The sequence below is a fragment of the Panthera tigris genome, chromosome B1 (assembly GCF_018350195.1).
Source record: "Panthera tigris isolate Pti1 chromosome B1, P.tigris_Pti1_mat1.1, whole genome shotgun sequence".
NCBI classification, from domain to species: Eukaryota; Metazoa; Chordata; class Mammalia; order Carnivora; family Felidae; genus Panthera; species Panthera tigris.
In genome coordinates, this window is record NC_056663.1 from 52108436 (window position 1) to 52133884 (window position 25449).

Below are 25449 nucleotides of genomic sequence, written 5' to 3' on the forward strand. Positions count from 1 at the left end.
TTTCTTTACCTTTCCCAATAATTCTGGAGCAACTAGAAACCTTCATATTAGTTTGTTACTTGCCATAAATACTGAGCAACACAACCCCTCTTACAAAGATAATTAGCCTCCACACCATAACATTCAACAGCAACAGAAAAAACAAATGTTTAACCATAGTCTCTATGTTCAATCCTATCTACACAGTTTTCTTTGCCCTAGTATGTGCAAAAAGACAAGGAAGGCAGGTTTATAAAATGCATAGATGGCAAAAAGCTGGCAGACATTGCTAACATAATGTTTTAAGTTCCACACTTAAGTTCAAATTTATCAATAACCCTAAATATAAGTAGCTATGAACCAGGGAGGAAAGGAAGGGAGGGTATAATTACCAGAACACCAATCCCACCATACTGGCAGAGTCAAAAACATACAATGAACATCTTAGCTTTAACATTCCTGCAACAGAGGACCTACCCAACAGTCAAACATATGGTTAAAAGTACAGGTTGTGAGGCCAAACCTCATGGCTCTGAAACCCAACTCTACCATCTGTTAATTGTATTACACTGGGCAAATTACTTAAAGCTCTCTGGGCCTCAGTTTCCTCCTTTGGAAGGTATGGATATTACCTATTTCACAGATGCAGTTTGATGTTTAACCGAGTTAATACATTTCAGCTATCATTAATACACACTCTATACTTCCAAAGGTGTACATTCCCTGTGCCCTCACTGAATAGCCACCCTTTTCTCTCCCCTTCAAGAAAGCATGTCAGAAAATAACAAACATTATCTTGAATCTACTTGATCTACTCTATATTCATTCTCAAAGCTTAGTTTACTACTAGTAATATATTCTGTACAACCCACAATAACAATCACACTTCTCAGTGTGTTACAACATCTAGGAGAAATACTGATCTAGACTACAGCAGAAATGGACACTGCCTATCTCTCTCCACTGGCCCACCGTACTTGTTAACGAAATCCTGATTTTGTTTGGGTATCAGTCAGGCACACATTTGGAGACAGTCATTTCCATTCCCTGGATCAACAGCATCAGCATCATGTAGAAGGAACTTGGGAGAAATACAAAATCTCAGTCTCCAGTCTAAACTTACTAAATCAGAAACTCTGGGAGTGGGGCCCAGAAATCTGTGTTTTAACAAGTTCTCCAGGTCATTCTGGTGCACACAAGCCTGAGAACCACTGAGCCATTAATGGTAATCCCTATCTCTTGTCAGTAACTGGTTTAGGAACAGGCATATGACGATTCTGACCAAGGAGGGTCACTTCGGAAATTCTGCTTATTAAAAAAAGAACACAAAGAAGGGACTTTCCCTCTTCTGGCCTTTAGATGTTTTTGATTACAGAGATTTGATGCCTAGAGCTGTTGCAGCCATCTCGCAGTCATAAGAAGGCAAGCCAAAAACTTCTCTGCCACACTGGTTTGCTGATACAATCAAGGTAAAAAAATATCCAATCATGGATCCACTCTATCCATCAGATCTCCTGATATCTGAGATAACATCACGTTTCCTCAGTTAAGACATTTCAATGGTTTGGATGCATCATTATTTTATGAATCATCAAGGGGGGAGGCTGTCACTAAACCAACATTCTATTCACTTAAATAAACGTTCAAAATGTCTCAATTTCAAGAACATTCAATTATGAAGAAAATGTAAATTCCTTATTGTTTAAGCCAAATGAGAAGGGGATTTCTGTTGCCTGCTAAATCATAACTAATTATTTTTATGTTTATTATTGAGAGAGAGAGAGAGAGAGAGAGAGAGAGAGAGAGAGAATCTGAAGCAGGCTCCAGGCTCTGAGCTGTCAGCCCAGAGCCCGATGTGGGGCTTGAACCCATAAACTGTGAGATCATGACCTGAGCCAAGTCAACCGCTTAACCAACTGAGCCACCCAGGTGCCTCAATAACTGATTTTTTTAAAGAAGGATATTATGTCCAATTCCGGGTCTTCATTAAGACCAGAATACACAAAAGATGGACAAGAGTGATGGTGGAGAATCTTGAAGTATAAAGTAAGAGAAAGTAAAATATTGAGACTGAGAAAAGACAGTTTAAAAGAAGACATCATCATAAGTTTCCTCAAATATCTGAAGGGCTGGAATACCTGAAAAAAAAAATATTAGACTTTGTATAGCTCCAGATAATGCTAGAAAAGGCATATTTTAACTTAAGAAATGAAACCTACCAATGGAAAGAGTTGTATTAAAAGATGGTTCATGCATTCCAGCAGAAACAGAACAATCATTTCAATCATTAAGCGTATAATTCCTGTACTGGTTGATAGGTGGATCAGATTACCTCCAAGCACCCTTCCAACTGTAAGACTCTAAAATATTATGAGATTAGAATATAGCAAAGGTAAAAAGATGCATTAAAACACAAAACCAAATCACAACTGCCAACTGGACCTGATCCAAGCAGAGTATCTAGGTGAAATTAAATTTGAGAAATCAAGGATATGGGATGGAATTCACAACCCTCACAGGGTTGTAAGATGCAGCAGCTCTAAGCATCAAATCAACAATCAGTAACATCTGAAGGCTAGAAGAAGAGAAGTCTAAAGACTTCTAAATACCTACCTACTCTAACCTAAACTCTTCTGCCTGGGATTTAAAGTTCTCTCTCCACTACCACTACCTACCTTAATACAGCTTCCACTTCTTATGGAGTCTACTCAGTGTCCATATCCCAAAACTACCCAAGACCCTCCTCTCTCCCTACCCACCCCCCAGCCTAATTCCTGTCCAATGCCTTTGCTCATAAGGTCTCCTATACGCGCCTAGCACGTCATTAACCCTTTCTGCCCACGTGGAATTTGCAAATCTTGCAAAGTGCAACCAAAATACCCAGTTCCATGATTAGGTTGGATCCACGATTCTTTTCCCAGCAACTGCCAATAACTACCACAATACATACATCATCCTCTATACTGGGTCTGTAACTTACACAAGAGAGCAAGATTTAGCACCTGATTTGTTCTTTCAGATATTTTTATTTTCCTATAATACAAACATGTTCAGGGATACCCACAATTCTTCACAATGTTAGCAGCATTTTAAACCCTTAATAAATCTTACTGATTAATCAATCACTTTGCTATCACTTTGCTAAGACAAGCTATCACAAGTCTTTCTCAGTCAGAATTTAGCATTTAAATGCTAAATCTTTATAACAGCAAAATATTTATTAAACTATATCATGGAACTTGTAACTCAAATTCTGGTTGGCTTAACTGGCAAAGAAGGAAAAGAATAAAAAAACAGTGACCCAGAACAATTCTGAGTGATATACCCGAGATAAAGAAACTCTCTCTTTATTTTCTGAGACAGGAAACTACCTAATTATAAATAGAAGTTAAAGGAGCTAGCTTCCAGAAATTTTTAAAAGAATGAACAGAGAAATGAATCCAAGAGTTAGGAATCCAAGAAGCTGAAGGCAAGGGAGGGAGAAGCAGACAGAGCACATGACTGTATTAAATCAAACAGGAATAAACATGCTTACCACATTGTAAACTCAGAAAAAGTCTCCTTCTCCTTCACCTTCTCTTAGTCCACAGGAACCATCCTCAGACATCCCCAACTCTGAAGCTTTATGGCCTTAATTTTCCAAACTGTGACTGGAGATTCACAACTGATCAATTGCAGAAGGAGAAAAAAAAATCCTAACTTTTAATTATAATAGTTACTAGGTGGTTTTATTTCACATTTCATTAAAGGCAGCTAAACTGGAATTTCAAAATGGTTCATACTGACACTGTGGCAGTGAAAAGTTACAGAACATACTTTACTCTCCACAATTACAAAAGAGGAACTTCACTTTTTTGTTGTTTTGGCTTATATAAAAATGTGACTTTTGATTTTCTAAAAATTTTGAGGACATTATTACAAAAGGCCCAGTGGTTAATCCAGTGAGGCAATGAACCTCAACGTTTTAAGACGGTCTGTCTGACTGACACTGGGGAGCCAGAAAAAAAACAAAACAAAACTCTGGGGAGCCACAATAAGTTCAGGAACTCTTTAAATCATTACACATAAACAGTAAAGACATATCTGATGGCTGAGTCTTAGCCGAACTACCCAGTATAAGCATTTCAGACCCCACATTTTTATGGATTCATCACTTAATCTCATTCTCAGCCCAGCTAATCTGTTTGGACCATGAGCCTCCAAAAATACCATTTTAGGAAAAAGAAAACTGCTCTTCCTTAAAGAGAAACTGTTTATTTTATCGAATTTGTTTCCCCTGTACCTGAAAACAGGGAATACAATGACATACAAAAAAACAAGTGGTCAAAACGTAAAATTATTTTCTAATAAAATCAGGGCCATTTAAAATGATCAAAAATCAACAAATTTGATAATAAAAAATTGTTAGAAAACATCAAACCATACTCTGTGAGGGTCAGTCCTAAAAACTGGCGTCTTTCAAACATGAGAAGGTTTTAAAAACACAGTTTTGTGTAAGGTATAAGCACCGCACAGCCTTTATCACCCAGAATAATATATTACCAAATCTACTTCCATACATTCTCAATTCTAATACATAATTACTGTTGCAGGAAAAATGTGACCCGCACACCAGAGACTTGGCACCTTTTGTTGCCAGGGTCACTTTGCAGGTTCTCACGTGAAGCTCGCAAAACCCACCTAAGTCTGCATGTACTAGGTCTTTCCCTGGTCATGTAACTGACCACATCCTGATCTGCGGGAGATACACATCCATGACAAAATTAAGTCTCATTAATACAACCTAAGGGTAACAATTAAAAAATGAAGAGTAACAAAATACATACTGAATTTGGTAAAAGTACTAATTCAGGTGGGATAGAATCCATGTCCATTTTGTGGTCTGTATGGTCTGTTACTTAGTTTTTCAGTTTCTGACAAGAACACTTCTATGTGCTAGGCAGTGTGCCAGCACTTAAGATCCATAAACTCACTTACTGTACCTATAAGGTAGGTACACTCTTGATACCTCATTTCACAGATGAGGAAGGGAGGGAGAGAGAGAAAGAGAGGTTGTCAAGGTATCCAAGGTATCCCAGATCACAGAGCTGAATGAAGGGTTTAAATTTTACTTTGTCCTAAACCTTCTCTGTTGTCACTGGCCCAGCCCTCATTGAAAAATTAATGTGAAAAAAAAAAAAAAAAGATAAACAGACATTAAAAAGACAACCATTCCTCAACCCAGTCATCCTGGTAAGTTGTAGACATATGTTTCAAAATGGGAACGTGGAGGTAAGTTTCTGGAAAAGTCACTCTCATCTTACTTTTACCCTAGTTCTCTCCCTTTCTATATGACGAAGACCCCTGTCTAGAACGAGGAAGAATGAACGTGACCGGGCCAGCACTGCTTCCTACTTACTTTCCTATGGAGTCAGCCTGTTCATGGCCAGTAGCCAATCCACCTGCAGGCTTCAGCTTCAATTCAGGTAGAGTAGTAAGGTTTGAAAGTGCCTCAAGCAGAGCCAACAGTTCTCTGATCCTTTACAGTATCAAACTCTGCAATTGTGTGTCATCGCAGCCATGCTAGAATGAGGTCAATTACTGCAGGCACTAGACTTTTCCCTTTTCTCCTCCCCTGGTGTTCAAGCTCTTTTCCCAGCACTTGCTCAGAACTGTTGTTAGCCTTTTCCCCTTGGTTTTACTGCCCCTACGTTTATGTTATTCTAAGTCTTCTTCCCTATGGGTTCCTATGGGGAAAATGAAAGGTCTGAGAGGAGGAAAGTAAAAAAATAAAATAAAATAAAACTGAAATGAAAATTCAAGAGGTTCTTGTATTAAGTCACTGTTTTAACAGATACCCTATTTCCAATTTCATTCCTTTCAAAAGAACCAAGCATTAAACTGCAATGAATATGGCCTAACTATAATAAAGAAATAAACACACACACATACACACAAACATATATGCCATAATAGTGAGGGTCTTTGATTCTTAGCATCCCCCTTTTCTATCCACTAATTTCTAATGACACTGTTCTTCTCTCACCATATAATCAACTATTTCTCAAAATCCACTTGTCAGATGTGAAAAATTAGAAAAAAAAAGAAAAATTAGAACATTAGCCTTAGACACCTGAGACCTGGCTCCTAGAACACCATCACTTACTTAAGAAATGATGTTACTGAAGTTTTGTTTACTGATACATAAAACAAAGGTAATCCCACTTCCTCTCACCTCCATAATCTAAGGTTCAAAGGAGATGATATGTAAGGACAGCAAAGAACAAGAGGTACCAACAGGCTTAAGATACACCTTCAATCCAAAAATATCCCCTGACACAACAGGACAGTACTAAATCATCCAATCTTTCCCTTGACAATAACTATTTTAAGTAGAGAAGCACAGATCTACTAACTCCTATGCCTTAATGGAGAATTTTAACCAAACTATGTTTTTGAGTTGACACCCAGACAGTAAGAGACAACTGGGAAAATGGTGTGCAGTGTAGGGTCATGGCAGCCTCAGGTTCACATCATGTAAGCAATTTATTACCAACTGTGTTTCTGTTTTTGGGCTCAACTCAGTCTTCAGAATGAATGTGATAGGTTAGCTTCTAGGTCAAAGTCCTGAAAAACAAACAGTGATCCCAATCTAGTATCAAAAAGATTGATCAACATCAAAAGCAGCCAAAGAATGCCAGAAGGACCATCATACATTCTTACATCCAAAGGTCTCAAATTCTTATTCAAGTGGCCATTTCTGGTTTGTGTATAGTGATAGAATTTGTCTTCTCCTGAATACACTCTGTCTTATACCACCTCATGTTACATAAGAGGGCAGTAAGGTCTTAAAAAGCCACATGCAGTGGTCATTGTCTAATGTCCTGCCAAATGATGCCACCTTTCCATATTTGCAAACTGATTATAAACGCATACTCTCCACCACATAGATAAAAGACCACTTTAGCTGTACCTCAGTTTTGCCAGTAAATGCATAACTATAAAATTGTATATAAATCAAATCATATTTACCCTTGCCTCGGGTTATTTCAAAAGTGCATTTGCACAGGGAGAAAAGATATCCAAAAACATGGCCGTAAGAGATAAAGATCCTAGGGCACCAAACTTTTAAAAGGATTTAGTATTTAGTACTTAATCTAATATTTACTCAGAAAAAATATTAATGCTACTACTCAGTCAACAACACTCCTGAAAATAGTGTCACAGAAATTGGTGATTGCCAGGGATATATAAAAAGAGCACCTCTTATCTGCAGAATTTGTAGATGCAGTAGAATAAAATGCTTTCTGTGGGCACTGAAATTGGACTACCAGAAGATACCTAGGTCTGACAGGGTAAGGGTGAAGTCCGCAACATGGCGGAGTAAGTGGTTCCATGTTCCCACCCACAGCCCCTTACGGTACCATGATGTCGCAAAACAAACACCAACTATCAGAACCAACTTCATCAGAACTCTGGAAAACACAGCAACCAACTGAATACTGGATCAAGGAAAAGTCAACTTAAAATGGTAGGAAACATTTGTGGCATTTTCATTTGTCCTTGCCCTACCCCATCTCTGGTGTGGCAGCAGCCTATGTTCCCAAAATGGAACCTGGGCTCCCTGGTTCTAGAAAAAGCAGACCATACCTGACTTGTGAATTATTGTTTAACTGTGTTATAACCTATCTCGGGATCATCTGAAGGACGGGCAAGATACGGTTTCTGTCTCACCTAACTCAAACTCATCCAGGCTGGAGAAGTGGTGGGCACTGCTCAAAACATCTAAGGTGCAGGAACAATCTGCAGATACCTGAAGTAAAGGATTATAGTTGAAACATACAATAGACTACCCAAGATCTAGGAGGAAAAGTCAAGAAGAGAGTTTCTTTGGGAAATTAGGGCAGTCAAAAGCACCAGTATCTAAGGAAATTTAGAAAGGTGCAGCTATGCCCAGGATAGGACGCATGCTCAGAGAAAACCCTAAGCTTTCACCACACGCTGAATGCTAAATTAGTTCCAAGTCTGACTATCTTAGGAAAACAGGCACCAGCACACAGCCAACCTGCAAAGAATCGGAGAGGTTTATTTGTTTTCCAGCTTCTGGCATACAAGGCACTCTCTATGAAATCACTGACTGAACACAAGCCGAGAAATAGAGACTTCAGTGACGATATGCAACAAGGAATACGATTCCTACAACAATATTTGCAAAAAATTACTACATATCAGAAATACCACTGCCTTCAACAATTAAAAAACCAAGGAAGGGGGAGAATCTCATTTCTAGAGATAAAATATTATAAACATCAAATTCAAGTGTCCATTCTTCAATTAAAAAAAAATCACAAGGCATGAAAAGAAAATGGAAGGTATGGCCCATGCAAAGAAACAAAATTGACAGAAAAAAAGTGCCTGACAAGGCCTGAGACTGAAAATACCTTGAGACAAATGAAAACAAAAACAAAAACAAAACATATCAGAACTTATGGGAAGCAGCAAAAGCAATGCTCAAAAGGAAACGTATAGCTGTGATGCCTGCATTAAAAAAGACGAATGAGGGGCGCCTGGGTGGCTCAGTCAGTTGAGCATCCGACTCTTGATTTCAGCTCAGGTCATGATCTAGCAATTAGTGAGTTCAAGCCCCACACTGGGCTCTGCACTGACAGTGTGGAGCCTGCTTGGGATTCTCTCTCTCCCTCTCCCTCTGTCCCTTCCTCACTCCCTCTCCCCACCCCCAAATACATAAAGTTAAAAAACAAAAAACAAAAAAGATGAATGATCTCAAATCAATGACCTAACTTTGTATCGTAAGAAACAGAGAAGGAAAATAACCATGACTATCAGGGAGGAGATAAATGAAATAAAGTAATAAAGAAAATCAATGAAAATCAAAGTGGCCTCTTGAAAAAGATGAACAAAACTGACAAACCTGTAGCTAGACTTACAAAGAATACAAGAGACACAATAACCTAAATCAGAAAGTAGAGACATACTACTGACCTTGCAGAAGTAAAAAGAATTATAGAAGAATTATATGAACTATACATCAAACTAGTCAACTAGATGAAATGGACAGATTCCTAGAAACACACATATTATATAAACCGACTCAAGAAAAAACAAAAATCTCCCCAAGAAGTCCATAACCAGATGGCTCCACTGGTGAATTCTACCACACTGTTAAAGAATTAACATCAATCTTTTTCAAACTCTTCCAAAGAACAGAAGACAAGGGAACACTTCCCAACTCATTCTATGAGGCTGCAACAGATACCAAAGCCAGAAAAAGACATCACAAGAAAATTAAAAACCAAAAGCCCTATGAATATATACACAAAACCTTCAACAAAGTATTAATAAAGCAAATCCAACAGAGCATTAAAAAAAAAATTTTATCTACCATGACCTATTGGGATTTATCCTGGAATGCAAAGATGGTTCAATATATGAAGAAAGTGCAAGAACTACCTACAGAATGGGAAAAAATATTTCCAAATCATGTATTTGGATATCAAAATATACAAAAAACTCCTACAACTAAATAACAAAAGGACAGGCCAATTAAATGGATAAAGGATTTGAACAGACAATTCCCTCAAAGAAGGTATATAAAAGGCTAATAACAAGCACATGACATGCTCAACATAATCAGTCATTAGGGAAATGCAAGTCAAAACCACAATGAGAGACCTTCATACCTACTACGTTGACTACAATGGGAAAAAAAAAAGGAAAATAAGTTTTGGTGAAGATGTGGAGAAATCAGAACATGTGCACATTGCTGGTGGGAATGTAAAATTATGCAGCTGCTGAGGAAAACAAGTTTGGTAGTTATTCAAAAACTTAAACATAGAATTACCATATGATCAACCAATTCTACACCTAGGTATGTACTCAAAAAAAGTGAGAGCAAGAACTCAGATATCTGTACACCAGTGTTCACAAGAGCATTATTTATGAAAGCTAAAAGGTGGAAATAACCCAAATATCCATCAACTGATGAACAGCTAAATACAATGTGGTATATGTCTGTACAATGGATTATTATTCAGTCTTCAAAAGGAATGCAATTCTGATACATGCTGCAATATAGATGAACCTTAAAAAATATGCTGAGTGAAAGAAGCCAGACACAAAAGGACAAATTTATGATTCCACTTATACGAGGCACCTAGAATAGGCGAACACATAAAGACAGGAAGTAGGAAAGAGGTAACCAGGGGCTGGAGAAAGGGAGCATTGGGGAATTAATGCTGAACAGGTAGAGAGACTGTTTGGAATGATGAAAAAGTTCTGGAGATGGATGGTGGTGATGATTACACAACACTGTCAATGTATTTAAGGCCAATGAACTATATACACTTGGCAAATGGGTTAAAACGGTAAATTTTGTTACACGTATTTTACCACAATAAAAAAAAAATACTGACTACAATGGTAATTTATATTATATTATGCATATTTACCACAATGATAAAAATCTTAAATAGTTAATACAGTAGATCTGACATTAATATTTTACCACGATAACTTTTTTTAAATATAAAAGCAGAGCAAGACACAGAATCTATACGATTTGACAGAGGTATATAATAAAATCTCTCCTGTATAGGCATGAAAATAGTCTGCAATTTCTAGTTGGATCTGATGTTAGATCTGGGTTAGTGACTAGTATCCCAGGATAGTCTTTTTTCTTTTAATTAGAGAGATTCAGCAAGTGCACGAGTGAGGGAGAGGGGGAGAGGGAGAGAGGGAGAGGAAGAGAGGGAGAGGGATAGAGAGAGACACAGACAGAGACAATCTTAAGCAGACTCTATGCTCAGTGTGGAGTTAATGCAGGACTCAATCCCTTGACCCTGGGATCATGACCTAGCTAAAATCAAGAGCTGGATGCTCAACCGACTGAGCCACCCCAGCAGTGCTCCCATGACAGTCTTAAACAAGAGTGACTTAAACAAGCTCTGGGCCTTAGATAATGTCTTGTGCTAAACAAAGAATGAATATAATGCTATCACACTACTGTCCACAGTGTCCCTCAAAATATTACACACAGAATTATCACTGGACCCAGCAAGACCGCTCTTAGGTATATGCCCAACAGAAATAAAAATACAGTCCGTACAAAAACTTTCACTATTAGTAACAGTCAAATTGTGGGGATAACTCAAATGTCCACCAACTGACAAATGGATACACAAAATATAGTAAATCCATACAACGGAATATCATTCAACCATAAATGGAATGGACCACCAATACAGGCTACACCACAGATGAACCTTGAAACATTATGTGGAAGTAAAAGAAGCCAGTCAGAAAAGGCTATATACACTGTAGGTATTGTAGGATTCTCTCTATATGAAATGTCCAGAGCTCTACAGACAGTAGGTTAATGGTTCCCAGGGGCTGGGGAAAAGGGAGAAAGAGAAGTGATTAACAATGGGCATAGCGTTTCTTTTTGGAGGGATAAAATGTTCTAAAATTAGATAGTGGTGATGGCTGCACAATTCTGTGACTATATTAAAAAGACGGAATTATACACTTTAAGTGGGTAAATTTTATGGTTGCCAATTAGATCTTAGCTGCTAAAAATAAATGCTGCTCTTTGACATTCTGATCCTCATATCTCAAGTGCTGAAGCAAAGTCTCAGTGGGATAAAAACAATGCCATCTGTATACACAACGCATTCTGAAAACTCTAGTTTGTTTTTTAAGTCTCTGAAATGTTGGAAAATATTCTTAGATTTGAATAATTTACAGAGGAACATTACATATTAACCTCCACTGCTGTAACAGAATAATTATCTGTTCTCTCACCCTTCACAATGGCTATTCCAACTTAAGGATTTAGGTTAGGAACCTTGAATTCTTGACTCTTACTAATTTAGAAATTATAAGGAAAAATTGAGAAAATATTTTGTCCTCTATATATACGTTATTCTGGAGTTCCTCAAGTGTATGTTATTATAAGTATCACATGCCTTGTGCCCACAGAAGAGCGTAAGGAAGAAAGGATTCGCTGGAGTGTGGGCCACTGGAGAGATTAACTGTACACAGAGAACCTCAGAACAAAAACTGCCATTAAGAATTCTGCTAGGGGCGCCTGGGTGGCCGACTTCAGCTCAGCTTGTCATCTAGCAGTTTGTGAGTTCGAGCCCCATGTCGGGCTCTGTGCACACAGCTCAGAGCCTGGAGTCTGCTTCAGATTCTTGGTCTCTCTGCCCTTCACCCACTCACACTGTCTCTCTCTCTCTCTCTCAAAAATAAACATTAAAAAAAAAAAAGAATTCTGCTAGTGCTAAAATTAACGGTATGCACACACACGCACATACTCATACACACAGCTAATTCAAGAGACGGTGGGGAGAGGGGAAAAATCAGTCCGGGACATTTTGCCTGTTTCACTACGAATTACCAGAAATTAAGAGCTGTGGCCCTTAAATGCCATTCACTACAGCACATACTTTAGGTGGGTCTGGTGACCTCCAGGAGTTCTCTCCTGCACATTTTACTTTCACACAGGTACCCTTTCTTAACAATAGAGCTTCTCATGAAAGTCACTTGATTATCACAGTGGCATTTACTTCCTGTCCTGAGTGCTTTCCACAGACTCCTGCCTACCCCTGCCCCCAAAAATGGGTTTGATTTACTGTAGCTGGGGACGACAAGATAGAAAGGACAGAAGGGTTTTTTTTCTTTTACTCTCTTTTTTTTTTTTTTTGGAACCACAGAAAAAGCTTCCACATAAATCAATTTTAAATTGCAAAGCTTTTCTTTTCCTTTACTCCATGGCTGTCTCTAGATATGTTTGCCTACTCAGCAGGAGCAAAAGCCAGAATACATGTAGGCTCCAAAGAAAAATACCCAGAATAAAACACTACAGAAGACTCACGGGGGGAAACGTTTACTTTAACAAAGCAAAACCAGAAGGAGGATTCCTGCAAGCAGTCTGGCAACGGAATTGTTTCAAGACACATATTTAATTATACAAAATTTCTTCTCTGGTATTTAAGTTATTAACATATCTATAATTCCCATTCACTTAACTCCTGGGCCAAAAGGTATGCTTTAAAAATACAGCAGCTTCCAGCGAACACAGGTATGTTTCCAAGAGATGGCAGAATAAGAACGGGAGTCTGGAGCCAGACTAGTTAACTGTGAATCTCTTACTAAGCTCTGAGACACGGGGCACGTTGCTCACTTCTCTGTGCTTCAGTTTCCACATCTCTAAAATGGGGATAACAGTACTTACCTCACAGGGTTACTGTGGGAATTCAGTAAGTAATACACATGTAAAGAGCTTAATGCCCTGCACTTAGGAGACCCTCAGTATAAGTTAGTCATTGTGATGGCATTTTTCCAGTTAGGAATATGTAAGTACCAATTAAGGACAATGACCCTTCTTGGCCACTTCCCAGATGAAGCAGGGTTTTCCTTTACTCAGCCCACCCCTATCAGTCCCTCAATGCCCCGGCAGCCTCCCGAGAACCAACGCGAGATTGCCATTATCCAAAGCACTCAATGTGATTATAATGCAACCACAAGTCGCTACTAGAAAAAATTCCTCTCATAAGTCACTCTGGTATCTAGGTAGTTGATAGCACACAGAAAAAAATTGGGGGTGGTGGTGAATGCAGCACCTTCATGGTGATGGTGATTTGGGATGAGGAGAAGACTTTCACTTTTTTTAACTGTCTGACTTGTTTACAGTATCTTTTTCATTTAAAAATGCTAAGTGTCAATAAACATTTACGAAAAACATTTGCTTTCCAATTAAAACAATTTCAAGCCAGGTACAGCTCAAAATGTATTTCTGCAAATCCTATCCTAAGTGTGGTTCTTTCTAAGGATCTGACAGAACAAAATAATTACAGCTGTCAATTTTTGTCTCGGTGAATGAGAAACGAAGAGGGAACCTGAGACTGCATTAGGAACACGTGCTGAGATTCCAATCACTTCCTCTCTAGCAGTTAAGTCACTCCTCTCTCTACCAGATGGCAAGTGACACTCCAACAAAACCCACATATTTAAAACAAGTGTAGAAATGTTTATTGTACGTTCCTTTCCAAAGCAGCTGCTCAAGAGAATGCACTCGTGCCGCAAGAAGGAAATCAAAGTGTATGTCCAACTAATGAAATCTTCTACGAGCTATACACTGCAGGCTCCAACACTGGTAGCTGCCAGCTGCTGCCTAAATACTATTTTCCAACATCTTCGGAAGGCTAGTAGTTACTCAAATAGATTTTTAAAAGAAAATGAATGCAAAATATTGTAATTATTAGGAGATTATTATAATTAGACATTCTGTTCCTTCCTTTGATTCAAGGAACAAAGTGGCTGTGACTATAGCTGAGAACACAAAGTGCCTTCATTTGGTTGCTTATTAATCCATTCAGAGGTTACACTGACTTACAGGGAAGAGACCCTGCCCTTAGCTTTCTTCCAATTCCTGCTCTCACCTAGTCTCCTGAGCACATCCTGCAGTTTTCTCCATTAGCTCCTTTCCCACCATCCTGTGAGGCAAAAGAAAAAAAAGGACAACCAAAGGATCTTTTCACCCCTCAAACACCTGAAGCCACATTCTAGTTTTGAGGACATTTAGCCAAAGTTCTAAAGTAATTTATTTTTTTTTAATGTTTATTTATTTATTGAGGAGGGGAGGGCAGAGAGAGAGGAAGAGAGAGAGAATCCCAAGCAGGCTTCATTCTCAGCGAAGAGCTTGACTGGGGGCACGATCCCACAACTGTGAGACCATGACCTGAGACGAAATCAAGTCAGATGCTTAACCGAGCCATCCAGGTGCCCCTAAAGTAATTTTTAGTATTAGGATCCCCTTCCTCCTTTCTTTTTTTTTTTTTTTAATGTTTATTTGTGTGTGTGAGAGAGAGTGAGAGAGAGAGAGAGAGAGCAAGCAAGAGAAAAGGGGGAACAGAGGATCCGAAGTGAGCTCTGCATGGACAGCAAGCAAGCCTGATGGGGGGTGGAGGGGCTCAAACTCACAAACCCCAAGATCATGACTTGAGCTGAAGTCGGATGCCTAACCGACCGAGCCACCCAGGTACCCCTACCCCTTCCTCCTTTCTAAACTAAATGAGTGACAACTGATCTTACAAAAATACAGAAGGGAAAAAAGGAAAGAGAATTTGTTTGCAAGATCTAGTCCTCAGGTCCCTCTGTAGTAGGGTCTTAAAATTTTTTTTTTTTTTAACTTTTGATATCTACTTGAAGATAATGATTTCACTTTGAAAGCAATACAGGATTTTTACACTTTGTCCAGTATGTTTTCCTCACCTACCAGACCAATGACACCCCAACATAATCACTGTATCTTCAGCTGTCTGTCAGCATTACCAGTGGTGCCCGTCAGCATTTTTCATGATCTTTTTTGACTGCCGCTACAAAAATACAGGTATGCAACTGTGTCCCTCTCAAAAAAATCAGACAAGTGCTGTTTACATTTAAAGTCTGACACATTAATACTAATTTTTGACTCCCAAGAGATGGGCTGAATAATGTACTACTCCACGAGTGTAAAACAAACCTTGCAAAACTCATTTTACAAGGTTCCCAACTTGTGTGCCGGTATTTCCAAACTGCCGGTTTCACTGCTCTGCACACTTAGCATCTTCAACGCACTTTTACCAGCTACCTGATTTGAAAAAGTTGAAAAATCTCATAATTGAAATAAACCTGAGAAGTGACCTAATTGACAAACACGTATAAATCCTGTTCTGATGCTCGTAATGGTCTTAAGATTAATAAAACAGGTACTATCATTTCCAATTTACAGAATCAGAAACTGAGGGTGAGCTGAGTAAAATCGCCTAACGCAACAGATGATAAGCAAGGATCTGACAGATTTACTATATCAAGAACAAATTCCCCCCAAAGAAAACTTGAGCATGATATTGACACTTTAAAGGGTTAGGAAATGGTCTCAAATATACTGGTAAACTGGTGATTTTACTATATTATCCCTTTATTTATTAAATAAACACATATACGTTTTTAAAACTTGAGTCCAATTTCTTATCAACCTCTTCTCTGAAATATTCAGGTGCTGTCTGTCCCACAAAACTTCCCGCCATCCCCAAATCCAAGATTACTTAAACACCTCGGTGAGAAGGCAGATGAGGTCCACCCCCAAGTACACAGGGTGTCATGGTGCCGCACAGCACCGCACCCAACGGGACCAAGGTCCACAAGCCATCAGTGCATCTTGGTAAGGTGTGAGTACCATTCTCAAAGAAAAACCGCCATAAAGTCTTGAAATCTGAGCGAGAGACCTCCCCTGGCCGTCTTCCTGGTTACTATTTTTAGCCAGTTCAACACTGGGCAAAGTCTGGCACCACTGGCAGCAAGATGTTACTGCTGGCAGCGCAACGAACTCCAGCTGCTCCGCTGACAGCCACTTCCAGCGTGGCCAAGGCTAAGAGAAGATGGAGAGGAGGAGAGGGCAACTCCCACAGAGCAAACACGCCATGTGCGCCAGATACGATGCCAACATCCTCTCGTCCAAACCTCGGAATAACCCTACCAGGGAGGTAGAGTTCTCGTTCCACCAGTGGGCAAACTAAGAACTGTGTCATCTGTTCCAAAGCCTAAATGGCGCTATACAGAAACTGAGAAAAAGGCATTATCTGCAGGGTAATGCGTAACGAAGCCCTACCGGAGTTCCCCTTGTTACATACGAAGTTGGGTGGAACAAGTTGTGTGACAACGCACATAACAGGACAGCCACAAAGACTCCTACCTGTCACATGGCAAAGCTGTAGATTTACCTACTTCGTAACCATTACGGCATATAATTTCCTTATTCGAAGAGCCACCTATACCCTAACTGCCTTCATTTTTAGTCAAATCGACGCATCGGCTGTGAAAGAGAATTTTAAACCCTGCTACGCTGAAGTCTTGAGTGTTACAGACTGAACTGTGTCCCTTAAAAAGATATGTGCAAATCCCAACCACCAGTATCTCAGAATATGACCTTATTTGGAAACAGTGTAGTTGCAAAGGTAATACGTTAAAATGGAGTCATACTAGAGTAGGCTGGGCCGTAACCTAATTATGACTGTTGTCCTCGTAAGGAAACAAAACTCTGGACACAGACACAGAGGGAAGAATGCCATGTGACAATGGAATCAGGTAATGAAATTATGCAGCTGCAAGGCAAGGGGTGCCAAGGCCTAACTGTCACCACCAGTAACTAGGAATGGACAAGGAGCCCTTTAGCCGGTCTCAGAAGGGCCACGGTCCTTCCAACACCTTGGTTTCAGTCTTGTCTCCAGGACTGTCAGAGAATAAATGTCTGTTGTTTCAAGCTCTCCGGTTTGTGATCCTTTGTTACAGCAGCCTTTAGGAAGAAACTAATAACAATGATCTAACGTATATTCCAAGATACTTCTCTGACAGAGAAAGCCTGAAGCCTGAGTTCCTTCTGTACTGGGAACTACACAGAACTGATCCCATCGTACTAAGTTTTGTAACAGAGGCAAGAAATCGGGTATAGAACAGACAGCAAGGTACCAGGCCACAGAGGCTGGGTGGGAGCCAGGTCTTCCAATCAACAGGCAGCGGCAGGAAACCGTCCTATGGATAAAGAGGTTAACCTAATCGACGCTATTACTGGCAAAATGACTAAAAACAGACCACAAACGTGGATTCTGGTCAAATCAATAATTTCACATGTTCAACAACGAATCAGTGTACTCTGGTATAATCTTTTGAAAGTTTATCAGCTCCGGGATTGACCTGCAGCAACCTCAAGAATATTATGAAACTTGGAAAATTATAAATGGGCCCAAAAATTAATGTATTAAAAATGGATTACTTCATTAAATAGTCTCATGTGATGTCAGGTTGTCATCAAGCAGTTTCCAAAGAGTACAACTAAATTCCAACCAAAAAGAAACTTTGTGTACATACACATTAAAGTTCGGAGAGAAAAAGAAAGGATACAAAATTTCCCAGCCATGAAGAAATCACTAAAAAAAAAAAAAGGAAAAGAAAAAAAATTTAATTTTTAAGTAGAAACATTTAAAGGTTAAAAAAAAAAAGATATGAGAAGAGCTTGGACCAAACAGAAAACTTCTAGTTTCACTGTAATTTGGGCTGTAAATAAAATTGAGACAAAGCCCTTAAAAAAACACAATTGCTAAAATACAGATGAACACATCCTTCTTTAATTCTCCATTTTCTGACTGGTTTTGGTTCTGTCTGAGCCTACAGGAGTCCAATAGCCCAAAGAATAGACATCTAGGTGGAGAAAACCAAGATACAGTTGACAATTGGGACTACAAGTTGACAGATGTCTCCTTTTTAAAAGCAAATAACTGATTATTCTTATTAATTCCTACTGGGCACCTAGCCTTTAGCCACCATACATGGAAAACATTAAAATAAACCACTACACGCTTTTAGTTCATGTAACATTTCAAAGGCAAAAGATTAAAACCACCACCTGAGCCAACCAGACCCTAAGAAACTGTCAGAAGCAAACCTCCCAAATTGGTGAAGGCTATTTTCAAGGCAGCATTAGAATGAAAATACCGTGTGTGTCCATATGTGTGTGTGTGTGTGTGTGTGTGTGTGTATACTTATATTTGCATCACAGTCTTGTGTCTCCCCCTCAAAATTCTGGTGTTGAAGTCCTACCCCTTCACTGAAGCCCAACTCAAACTATATGTTCAGAGACTCCCATTTACACCCATCTTCTAAGTACTGAGTATCTATCGTTCAGTTAGATAGGTGGCTTAGTTGCCCTGTGTCAACACCATGCAATGCTTTAATGCCGCGTTTGTTCATTCTTTCAAACAGTGCACCCTTCTATGTACAAATTTCTTTGCAAGAAATGAATACGAATCAGACACAGAGCCCACTCTTAAAGGAGAGAACAAATTACAAATAAAGTAAAAAATAAAATAAAAATATTAAGTGCCAAAGTACTTTCCCTGAGAAAGTGAACAGTCAAGAATGATGATTTGAATGGAAAGACCAGTACCCATTTTCATGGAAGAGTTAACCATTTAAAAAGGTCATAAAAAATCATTAGAGGGGCGCCTGGGTGGCTCAGTCAGTTGAGCATCTGACTTGATTCCAGTTCAGTCATGATATCGCCATGGTGGGATCAAGACCAAGTCAGGCTCTGAGCTGACAGTGCAGAGCCTGCTTGGGATTCTCTCTCCCTCTGCCCCTCCCTGGCACTCACTCATGCTCCCTTTATCTCTCTCAAAATAAATAAATAAACATTAAAGAGATCATTAGAATTTGAACAGAGCAATACAAAGGACTACCCATGTGGGGGATTTTCAACACAGGCACTCTATCTTTTAAACTGAGTAATTCTTCGTCACAGAGGACTGTCCTGTTCACTGCAGAATGTTTAGTAGCATCCCTTGCTTCAACCCACTAGATGCCAGCAGCACTCTCCAGCTATGACAACCAAAAGGTCTCCAAGATACTAGTTAAAAGTTTGGAGTATATTCTGCGAATGAAGAGGGGCCACTGAAGATCTTTGACCCAGTAGTAGCAGGTCCAGAGAAGTTCTGTCAATAATGTTGTTTGGAAAGGTTGTAAAATGGCTAGTTAACATCCTTCCTTGCTGAAAGGATTTTAAAGGGTTGTTGCATAGTTAAACCTTTATACACAATATTTTCCTCATCAACTATAGGGTGGTGAACTCTTTTTCCATCAAAAGTTTATACAGGCATGACAATATTTTACAGCAACGTTTTTCTTTTTTTGTTTTAAAGTCATCTCTATACCCAACATGGGGCTCATACCTACAACCCCAAGATCAAGAGTCACATGCTCCACCAACTGAGCCAACCAGGCACCCCAACATTTTTTCTTTAAAAAGTTCACGTTAAAAAAAAATCAATCAATAATAACAAAATTAAAAGCTCATGTTTTAGATTTTGGGGGTAGTAGATAATGTTTTTGACTTTTATTTCAAAAGACATACCCACCTAACTTCATTCTTAAATATACACAACCCACTTTTTACACAAGCATTTATCAAATGTAAACGAATTACAAAGTGACTATAGTTTTCTCCTTGGTTTCACTTACAGTAAGAACAGTCACTTAATAAACACATATTTATAACTCCTTTAACATTATCATATCTTTATTTGGAGAATTTACTTTGAATACCTAAGCAAGGTACTTGGTATGCATAGAAAGAGATCTAGATAATAGATAAAGGAGGAAAATTTGGCCAAGTAGAACCTTATCAATGCCAGGTACAATCCTAAATACTGTGGGCCAGGTAGAAAAAGCTGTTAATATTGAACATTCTTTTATTTTTTATTTTTTTACATTTATTTTTGAGAGATAGAGAGCACAAGTGGGGGAGGGGCAAAGAGAGAATGAGACACAGAATCTGAAGCAGGCTCCAGGCTCTGAGCTGTCAGCACAGATCCTGATGCAGGGCTCAAACTCACAAACCACGAGATTATGACCTGAGCTGAAGTCGGACGCTTAACTGACCGAGCCACCCAGGTGTCCCAAACATTTATTTAGTGAGCACTTACTATGTATCAGACTTTACGTGTATTAACTATTAATTCTCAAACAACTATGTAAGATAGTGATACCCTCCCCCATAAAGCTGTTCCTGATCTTTCTACTCCAAATAAGCAGTATTTTACCTATGAGGAAACTCAGAAGCAGACAGGTTAAATAACTTGTCCAAGTTAACAACTGGCCTGAGGCAAGCTTGAGACCAATCACTCAGGCTCCAGAAGGCATGCCCTGAAAGCTCAGACTCTACTGGCTCCCTCAGCCCTCCTTATTAGGCAGCACTGGGCCTCATGACCACAGGTCATGCCATAGAGGGGAGAATTTGGAAGAACATTCTTTTGATACAAAATACTACCTTTTTTTCACTAGAGTAATTTCAGATTTAATAATGTTGGGGTTCTCTTTTTCAAATCTGACACTATAGGTTATCATTGTGGAGGATAACACCAGGACTTTTTTACCCAACAGTGATCACACTGTGTTATGGAAGTGACCAATTTTAAAGTATTTTTAAGAAACTGGGGCGCCTGGGTGGCTCAGTCAGTGGGCGTCCGACTGTGACTCAGGTCATGATCTCACAGTTCGTGAGTTCGAGCCCCGCATTGGGCTCTGTGCTGACAGCTCAGAGCCTGGAGCCTGTTTTGGACTCCGTGTCTCCCTCTCTCTCTGCCCCTCTTCCTCTTGCACTCTGTGTGTGTATGTCTCTCTCTCTCTCTCAAAAATAAATAAACATTAAAAAAATTTTTTTTAAGCATTTTTAGGAATCACAACAGCCAGTCACCAGCTGGACAGTCTAACTACAACCTAATAAGAGGTATGCCTTAAGCTAAATGGGTTGACTATGAGGACAGTATTAATCAGTATTAAAAAACAAAATATCAGTATTTTGTTTTTTAAACTGGCCAACGGTCCTGGGTGAGGAAGAGAAAAAGATTTCATCTGTTCATGTTTTTATGTTTTAAGTTGTAAAGCTAGAAAGAAGTCAAAATATCTGAAGGGTTTGTTCATTTTTTTTTGTTTTAATTTTTTTTTTTAACGTTTATTTATTTTTGGGACAGAGAGAGACAGAGCATGAACAGGGGAGGGGCAGAGAGAGAGGGAGACACAGAATCGGAAGCAGGCTCCAGGCTCTGAGCCATCAGCCCAGAGCCCGACGCAGGGCTCGAACTCACGGACCGCGAGATCGTGACCTGAGCTGAAGTCGGATGCTTAACCGACTGAGCCACCCAGGCGCCCCTGTTCATTATTTTTTTAACTGTGGTAAAATACACTTAACATAAAAGTTACCATCCTTACCATTTTTAAGTGTGCAGTGGCACGAAATACATTCACAGTGTGGTACAACCATCACCAGCATCCACCCACAGAACTCTTTCCATCTTCCCAAACTGAAACTGTACCTGACTTTCTATTCTTCCCTCCCTGCCTGCTCCCTGGTAACTGCCACTCTACTTTCTGTCTCTATGAAGTTTACTCTTCTAAGTAACCTGCTTTCGTTAACTGTCTTATGTCACTTAGGATAACGTCCTCATGGTTCGTCCATGTTGTAGCCTGTGTCAGACCTTCCTTCGTTGGGATGAATAATACATAGTCTATGTATATGCTACATTTTGCTTATCCATTCATTCATCCATGGACATTGGGTTGTTTCCCCCTTTTGGCTAGTATATATAATGCATCTATGAACACAGGTGTACAAATATCTCAAGTCCCTGTTTTCAGTTCTTTTGGGTTTATAACCAGAAGTGGAATTGTTGCATCACATAGAAATCTACATTTAATTTTTTGAGGAGCCACCATACTGTTTCCCATAATGGCTGCACCACTTTACATTTCCAGCAACACACAAGGGTCCCAGTTTCTCCACACCCTCACCGATACTTGTTATTCTGCTGTTGTTGTTTTACTGTAGCTATCCTAATGGCTGTGAAGCGTTATCTGCTCAATTTTTAAAAAAATATTACTCAAGATTGTGTCAATCAAGAGTATTATGTGAAGTTAATTTACTTATTTTTAATTTGGCCTTTAATTTGGCCTTAGAGTTCCCTAAGATCTGTGTTAACATTATTATAATGCCACTAAGTATGATTTTGGAAGAGTCCACCCAAAAGTGAGCTGATAAATTAAAACCTGAAAAGGCTTATGAATAAGCTTTTAAACACAGCGTAACCATTATAACATCTGAAGCAGTAATATTGGAATGCATAGATGTACCAGTATTTATTTTGATCAAGCTCAGACAGGGTCACCTTGTGGCTTTATACAATACTGGGGAGTGAGGTCTGTTTGTAGTGTGGGAAATAGTGCATGGCTACAACAGATAGACTAGTGGGAGGGAAAGACTAAGCCAATTCCAGATAATATAAGTAAATATACTAAAAGTATTAAATTATATTAATAAGATCAATGGGACAAAAGTTTTATCTCAAATAACGTGTATTTGACCTGTAACACCATATAGCTTCTGTTAAAGGTTTTGGTGTATAATTTTTACCCTAATTTGCAGTTTTATCATTACAGTATAATAGTCTCAGAAAATATTAATTACTTATTAGGCATACAAGTCACAGATCTTGGCTTTGTAGAAAAAACAAGGATCTTCATCTAGACCCCTCATAGAGTCTCAACTGATGGTGATATTATGTAGAGGAACTTTATTAAATAGCCTCTAAATAACACATGTATTTATTATTTTAAAGTTTCAGTAAGCTAATATTTAAAGCCAATTTAGAATACCAGAAAACGTAACCTAAATAATATTTGGAATTAACAGAACAAACATCTTAAACCAGCTGACTGTTAAACCTTCAATACGAGAGTAATAGGTTCTATTTTTTAAATATTTTATGGATTTCGATAAGAACTTCTAAAACACACTGACATGTTTTGATGAAAACATTTTAGTTTGAGTTTTACATGATTAATACTTAGATGCTTCAACAACTTTGTAAGGAATTTTTAGATAATTTTAATCCATCCCCAGTGGTTATTAGCATACAAATAGAATCTAGAATTTTAATAATGTAAAGTTTAGCATAAAATTCAAAACTTAAGTATGAATTTTATACATATATTTAGGTCATATATTTGATGGCCTTAACAATTAACAAATGAAAAACAAGAAGTAACTTTCAGGGGTACTTAGGGGAATAGTGCCCAACCAGGTCTCCAAGTATGGGACATAGCTTTGTTTCACATCAGCTGTGCTCAGGTCTCAAGATCCCAAACTGTCCTGAATCAGATGAACTATCTTTTAAGACTTGAAACACTGGGGGCGCCTGGGTGGCTCAGTTGGTTAAGCGTCTGACTTCGGCCCAGGTCATGATCTCACAGTGGGTGAGTTCAAGACCCGCGTCAGGCTCTGTGCCGACAGCTTGGAGCCTGGAGCCTGCTTCAGATTCTGTGTCTCCCTCTCTCTCTCTCTGCCCCTCCCCAGCTCATGCCTGCACTCTGTCTCTGTCAAAAATAAATAAACTTAAAAAAAAAAAAAAGACTTGAAATACTGACAAGGGTTAGACATAGGGCTACAATACTTTTTATTTAGTTTATGAGGGACATTTTTACCTCAATTAAATTTCATCTGAAAAATTTAACTCTAGTTGTATTATTCCATTACATTTTAATTTAGTATATTTAGTATGGATCACACTTAAAATGTTTGAACTTAGTTATTTTTATTAAAGGCTAATTTAAATAGTTACTTGTTTTACCTGACCAATTAAAACAGGGGTTGGTGGCCTGTTTTTATACGACCCTCAGGCTAAGGACAGTTTTTACATTTTTTAAAGGGTACAATGAGACAGAGGCCTGACAAGACTCACAAATCCTAAAATATTGAATTAAAACATGAATCAAACTAAAAAGAAATTCTCTTTGATACTTCAGTCAATAGCAATTTACATCACACACCCACATGTATACACCCTCCGTTAACCTGAAGGATACCTGGTCTAAGCACAGAATTCTTCCTTTCTCAGAGCGTCCACCAAAATCTAAGCTTCCTCTTCTATGGTCCAAAGCTGCCGCCTGGGCACCAATACATTTCCCAGCCTCACCTGATGTGGTTACAGTCACAGGGCTAGTTCTTCACAATGGATTTTCAGCACAAGTGATGTGTCTCACTTCTAGGTAGGGCTTTTAGGAAGCAATTATGCTTTCTCCATTTTCCCTTTCCTTTCACTGGCTGAATGCTGAGGGTGTTGAGTCCCTAAAGGATGTAAAAGCCACTATCAGCCAGGACCACCCACAGGAGACAAGACATTTCTATTGTGTTAAGTCACCGAAATTTTTGCTATTATACTTACTGAGGAAACAAACTGTAACAGTCACTAACATAAATGTTGTATATCTGCTGCCTTTCACATTTAACTAACTTCTACTTATTTTGGAAATTCTCCCAATCATCCTTTAAAAAAAAAAAAAAACACTCTCTGAAAACAGATTGTTTATATTGCTGAAAGCCGTCTGTTTATTCTACCCATCAGTCTTTTCCTTGACAACTGGCTACTGTTGCTCCTTTTTCTGTTTACTGTATGCTCAGATGAATTTTAATTTAAAAACTCACTAAAACCACATTTCAAATGAACCAAAATTTAAAACCATTCCTGCTCCACATACGTGGTTCAAATGATGCGGCACTGAGACATCCCCGCATTCCATCCAAAGACTATGTGACAGAAGCAGACATTTTAAAATGGATTAAAATAGCCCCTCTTCACTTACTTATTGTATGTAAGGGCCAAAAAAAAAAAAAAAAAACAAAACAAAACTTGAGAAGGGTACCAATTTCACTTAACGTTGAAACACTAGTGTCTCCCAAACTAGAACTTCCCAAAACAACAGAACCCTGGTATTTTCAAGAGCTGCATCATGAAACCGTCAGAGATTCAAAAATATGTCAGTTCTGCCAAAATGCATGCTTCTGTCCCATGGATTCCTTCACACCTGCCTGGCAAAATGGGAATG

General features: G+C 38.8%; 1 protein-coding gene across 1 annotated transcript in view; it reads right to left on the bottom strand.

Moving 5' to 3' along the window:
• The window catches only part of XKR6 (XK related 6), a 95372-nt gene that overhangs the window by 55309 nt on the left and 14614 nt on the right, over window positions 1-25449 (bottom strand). The window contains exon 2 of the mRNA XM_042984743.1: window positions 3515-3643. Within this exon, the coding sequence (XP_042840677.1) occupies window positions 3559-3643 (85 nt within the window). The 3' untranslated portion in view covers window positions 3515-3558. The remainder of the gene's footprint in view (window positions 1-3514; window positions 3644-25449) is intronic.